At 45.8% G+C, this 6,008-nt stretch overlaps 1 protein-coding gene across 1 annotated transcript in view; it reads left to right on the top strand.

Moving 5' to 3' along the window:
- Positions 1–217: 217 nt before the first annotated feature.
- LOC105068757 (M1-specific T cell receptor alpha chain) overlaps positions 218–6,008 on the top strand; it is a 493,537-nt gene continuing 487,746 nt past the window's right edge. The window contains exons 1-2 of the mRNA XM_074365818.1: positions 218–269; positions 494–768. Coding sequence (XP_074221919.1) covers positions 218–269; positions 494–768 — 327 coding nt within the window. The remainder of the gene's footprint in view (positions 270–493; positions 769–6,008) is intronic.

Below are 6,008 nucleotides of genomic sequence, written 5' to 3'. Positions count from 1 at the left end.
AGCAACTGTAAGCTCTGACCCCAAGGTGGCAGTGTTGGCATTGGCTCTGCCTAGAGACACGATTGCGCAAGGGTAGCAAGACCTGGCCTTTGACTGACTAGGTATGTGGTCTCTGACTGGCTGAGCGCACATCCGGAGAGTACCTTTGTTTATGTAAAAAAATAAAAGATGTTGAATAGACAAGTCAGTTTAGGGGACAGCCCTGAGCTGAAGAAGAATGGCGAAGCATCTGAGGACCTCCCTGGTGGCTTTGTGGCTTTATTTTTATTGTAAGTTAGTGAAGAGGATTAGCCAGGTGGACACAGGAAGCCCAGGGAACATTTTCTTAGGGTTTTCAGCAAAGACACATTGCACTGGGGTAGGAGGAGGGAAGACTATGGGGCCATTTTACGATTCTCTTGGGATTCACTGTGGAGAGGAGGAAGGGATGCAAAATAGAAGGCGTTAAGAGTGGGCGATCGCTCTCTCAGATCTCATTTTGCTTTTTGATCAGGGGCTAGCAGCCAAAACCAAGTGGAACAGAGTCCTCCATCTCTGACTGTCCTGGAGGAAGAGAACTGCACATTTCAGTGCAATTATACACTGAGTCCCTTTAACAACTTAAGGTGGTACAAACACACTCTTGTTTCCCTGATAATCATGACTTTCAGTGACAGTGACAGCAAGAAGTCGAATGGAAGGTACACAGCGACTCTGAATCCAACTGCCAAGTACAGCTCCCTGCACATCACAGCTGCCCAGCTCAGCGAGCCCGCTGTCCACGTCTGCGTGGTGGGCGCAGCGCGCTCCGCCGCACTGGCAGCCAGTACCCAAACCTGCGCCTGGAGGATGTCGAGGAGGCCCGGGAGGTGAAGCAGGAGCACTTTTTAAATGTTGTCTGTGATTTCGCAAGTGAGCTACTACTTCTCTCTCAGACATGATTGAGTTTGATATTGAGCCTAGATGTCTATTAGCATGGAGGGTCCTCACTCAGCACAGAAAGTTAAATGCTCCACTCGGCTGTTCCCAGGGTAAAGCCATCATGTTGCTACTTGCCGCTGAAGTAGATGATAATTTTGGTTGAAAGGGAGAGATCGGGTCTGTGTGGGGTCCAGCTACCAGTAGAATGACTAAGCGGACAAGCAAAATGTTGATGAGGCTGATGACAATATTTGATAAGATTCCTTCCTCTAGATAGATCTTTAGTCCTCATTTAATGGCTATTCAAGTCCTCAGAGAATGTTCTGTGGGGAGAGATCTGCCTTATCAATATATCCACGTTCCACATCAAGGCAGCGTTCAGATGCTGCTCCAGCTTTTTATATTGCTTTCCACAACTCCTCCTTTGGAGCACATCACTGCTCAGACTGTAATGCCAGCATGATGGTGGCAGGCACAGTCCCTCTGAGGCAGCTGGACTGCTGTCCCAGTTTCTTCAAATATTAGTATTCTAGGAGAGAAGCTTCAGGGACAGACTGCCTACTTGCTGTGTATAGTCCTAGGTTACACAAATCAGTGTGATGCTCCTTTTTGGAACAATGAGAGAAATTTAAATATGGTTTGAGAATTAGGTGAGATAAATATTTATCTGAAAGGCATCTATCAATTGAGAAAAACAGGAAGGATATAAACTAAGGAATTAAAAATGTTCAGGTCCGGGTGGCAGAAATGTGATTTTTTTTTGTTTCTTTCCTTATCTCTATTTCTAATTTTGTATAGTTTACAGTCTCTGCTTCTAAAGTCAAAACAAAGATTACTTAAAAATAAAACCTTGGGGACTTCTGGTTTCTCACTCTGCATGTAAGCAACTTTGAAATCACCACCTGTCTTAGCAACAAGCAAAAAGCAGAACAGATTGAAAAATTAACAACTCTCCTTGGATCCGGAGAGGGGAGGGCAAAGGACAAACTGCTGCCCCTAAGACTGGAGAGACAGACAGCGAACCCAGAGAGCTGCAGCTCATCAGAGCAGAGACTCAGAGCAGGAAATGCAGCAGGAGCCAGTGCTGGAGCAGGACAACCCGGACAGTACTGGTGAATCGCTGGAGGCTCAGTGTGGACAAGCCTGAGAGTGAAAAGCAACCACAGAGGGACCCCGCAATACTGTGAGATAGACCCCCAAGAGTCCAACCAGGTGTCCACGGTAAGTATTAGAGAAAAACCCCTAAAGCTTCTGGAGGATTGGGGGTGGGACCTGTATTGAAACGCACCAGAACACAGTCCTTTACGCGGCCTTCCCCAGGGAGGACGCTAGGTAACCACAACCCAGCCTGCTGGGGTTCTTACTGGAGCCTAACTGACCCCAGGGAAGCAAAACACCCAACTCCACCCAGTTATAGCCCTCCTGTCCCTCCCATGGGGAGAGAAAAAAGCAGACAAACACTTGGGAAGTTCTCAGTCCAGAGGCAGAGGCTCAGTGAAAGACTGAGACCTGATCTCAGGACCGTGGATCACTTGCCGTCCCCGCACCTCACCTCCACGTTACTAAAGGCTTATTCCAGCAGTTCCTTCCCCTCAGCTCATCGTGCCTGGCCATCAAAAAAGAATCACAAGGCACCAAAACGCAAAAAAAACACAACCTTAAGAGCTTCATACAGACTTCTGCTAAGTTTTCAGTGTGGGAACGTGGTCATTTGGTATAACCGCTTTAGCTCAGACAAGCGCTGACGTTCGATGTAAAACATATGCACACACACATCACCCTGTCCCCACACACATTGACTTGGACAAGGTGCTTCTCAAATTTTCAATTTAACTGAAGTGGCAGATTTTTTCTTTCATCAGTTCATCATAAGGGTCTATGTTTGAATATTTCTTTGATCACTGTCTTGAGTCCACAAGATGGCAGTGTCTTCTCAGGGACCCTGTGTATGTGTGTGTGCGTGAGAGAGAGAGAGAGAGAGAGCGAGAGAGAGCTAGAGATGAGAGGAGGGGCTTGGTGGTGTAGCAGGAGGGATGTTCCCATTGGTAGAACAGATGCTTTTTATGATTTCTAAAGCATTAGAATTAGAAATGTCTGAGTTGGACTCATTTTTTTAAGGGTCTAAAATTTGAATCCTCGGGGACCAGAAGAGGAGAGAATGCTGAAATCCTCAACAGGTTTCCTAGTGACCCTGTGGCTTCAGCTGACCTGTGAGTCTGGGGCGTTTCTACGGGAACATAAAGCTCGGTGTTTGCAGTCATGAGCTTTTCTAGGCCCGTGGATAGAAACATGAGTGTTTTTTCCCTTAAATAAGGGAGGGTAGAGGTGGGAGGCCTGTGGAAAGATAACTTAGATTCTGGAGATTAAATATCTTCTCTGACTGGCCATTCGCTGTCTCTTTGCACAGGGATGAGGAGCCGACAGAAGGGAGCGGCGCAGAGCCTGAATGTTCCAGAGGGAGCCACCGCCTCTCTCACCTGCTCTTATAGTAACAGTAATTCTCAGAACTTCATGTGGTACAGACAGTATTCAGGGAGAGGTCCTGAGTGGTTGATGACCTTTTACCCCAATAATGACAAACAAGAAGGAAGATATACAGCGCAGGTCAATAAAAGCAGCCGCTATGTCTCCCTGCACATCAGAGACTCTCAGCCCAGCGACTCAGCCGCCTACCTCTGTGCAGAGAGCGCACAGCGCTCCCCCGGCACCTGCGGCCTGTGCGCAAACCTGCTGGGGCCCGGCAGTGCCCGATACAGAGCTTAGGCTGCAGGCAGAGAAGTTCTCTCTGTTTCCTCAGTGCAAATGGGAACTAAGAGTCATTTTGGGAGGTTAAATTGACTAGGGAAGTATTCTCATAGTTCCGAAAAGAATGGGCCCTGAAGGGAAGTTAAAGACACAATATTGGTCCAAATGACAATTTGAAATATTTTCCGGTCTTCCCTTTGTATTCTAGTTTTATACACAATTTTACTCAGTGGGATTGGTCTTGTGATGCTTTTATATGTGACCAAATACTTTAATATGATAACTCTGAGTCCAGGAAAAAGTTTGTGGCCTGATGGAATATGGCCTCATAATAGATACAAAACTGAATTGCAGGGGAAAAAACTAAACGTCACGTTCATGGTAAAGCTGAAGTTATGGTCTGTTAGACGTGACATTGTTTATGTCACCCAAAGAGTGGGAAAGCTTGGAAAGGAGGAATTAAGGTTTTTTTAAAACATTTTTTATTGATTTATAGTAATTTTACAATGTCGCATCAAATTCCAGTGTAGAGCACAATTTTTCAGTTACACAGGAACATATATATATATATCCATTGTCACATTTTTTTTCTCTTTGAGCTACCATAAGAGAAGAATTAAGATTTTTATTCATTTTTGTTCACATAGTCACTGACTAAAAGGATGCAATCTAATCAGAATTTGCCTCAGATTCTCATTCTACAGACTTATGACTACAAAAATATTTCCAAATCATAGAAAAATATTTGAAAGGCAGTGAGAAAGAGAATGAAGTTTTGCTGGAATCAAGATACTAAAATTCTAGTTCCGCTTTTCTCGCGCGCCTTCTGGCAGCCATGACGCACTGGGAAGAGCCTGGTTTGTGGTGCTGGCTTGAGTCTCTTCATGCTATTAATGAGACATTTGATTTTAGGCTCTACTGTTATACATATTTCAGGATTGGTTTAGGATTAAATGAGGTAGCATGTAGTCTTAAGTTGAGTTCCTTAAAAGTAAGTCCTAGTTTGGGGCTCCCTGTGGTCATCATTTTTTGAGAAAAGCAGGTTGAGATGAAAAGGAAAAGACTAAGAATGGATGTGGCCCTGCTGGGCTCCTGGTCCAGCCTGACCTCATGGGGCGATGTGGACGTGAGCTGCACCACATAAGTGACCCCTGCCTTCTTGAGTCGTGGGGGCCAGGCAGCTGACTTTTGTGCTCCAGGACAAGGCTGCCGTTGGAACAGGGACACACCCTAGCAGAGAATGGGGACTTTTATTGGCATCGATCAGTTTTCTGGGGAAGAGGGCAACGGTGAGCCTAGAGTTGCCAGTACTCGCTGCAGCTGGGGACTGGGTGCACTGCCTGGAAAGGGGCTCTAGGCTGGGCACCAAACAGCAGTGTCTCCTGCTCACATGGACCTCCCTTGTCACATGGTCTGTGTTCAATAAATGACAGGCATTATCATTACTGTATTTAAAATTTTAATTTTTTCTCCATTTAATGATGTTTATAAAGTCAGTGTTACCAATCTGGAAGAACTCAAATAATGTAGGGTAAAGCACTTAACAGAAAAAAATTATATATAAAGAATTATTACTCAAAGCCAACACTCAAAGTTTTTTGAGAGTAGTAACCAAGGAGCCAGTATACTATGCCCTTTGTTCCTTTGGTCAGTCTCAAAATGCTACATTCCCACACTGGACCATAGAGCATGACATTCTGCCATCACTTTCAGTCCATCTATAAATGACTCTGATGATTCATAGTTGATGGCCCCGGGCTTCCATGTATGGAAAGAGATACCATCTATACTAATAAATGACTAATATTACTTTGTTCTTGGTTTATATTTAAGAATGACGGACTGGTAGCAGGATGGACCCCTTATGTCATTGTGCCCATGTCCTCCACAAGTTTTCTTCCTGAATGGAATGCCTGGCCAGCAGCTGGGCACTTGGACTCACCATGTTAATTGGCAGGCTTCTTATTAGGATGAATGAACAGGGAGCTGGTTATGAAGTTGTTCCTCCCCTTCCCCTGCACCTCATATCAGTTTGAACACAGCTTCACTTTGTCACTGCTCCCAGGGAAAGCTCCAGCATCCCAGGTGTCTCATTTCAACCTCAGTGGAGGCTACGTGCCCGGGTGGAGGCTGCCCCACCATGCTTCCCCCACGTAAGCGCAGTAGCAGGATGGAGAGCGCAGAGGGGGACTGGTGTAGCTGTCCCCCGTCATATCCCACCTTCAGTTTCTCCCTGTGTTCTATCCCCCCTGCCCTCCCTCACACCTAGTCTCTTTCTCAGTCCAGAACCTCTACCGGGTCCTAAGGAGTAAGTTTCCTTCCGCGTTTCCAACGAAATCCTTTCATAGCTCATTCCGGGCTGT

The sequence above is a fragment of the Camelus bactrianus genome, chromosome 6, assembly GCF_048773025.1.
Source record: "Camelus bactrianus isolate YW-2024 breed Bactrian camel chromosome 6, ASM4877302v1, whole genome shotgun sequence".
Classification (NCBI taxonomy): domain Eukaryota; kingdom Metazoa; phylum Chordata; class Mammalia; order Artiodactyla; family Camelidae; genus Camelus; species Camelus bactrianus.
Note: the sequence above shows the minus strand (reverse complement) of the source record. Positions and strands in the feature narration are given on the sequence as shown.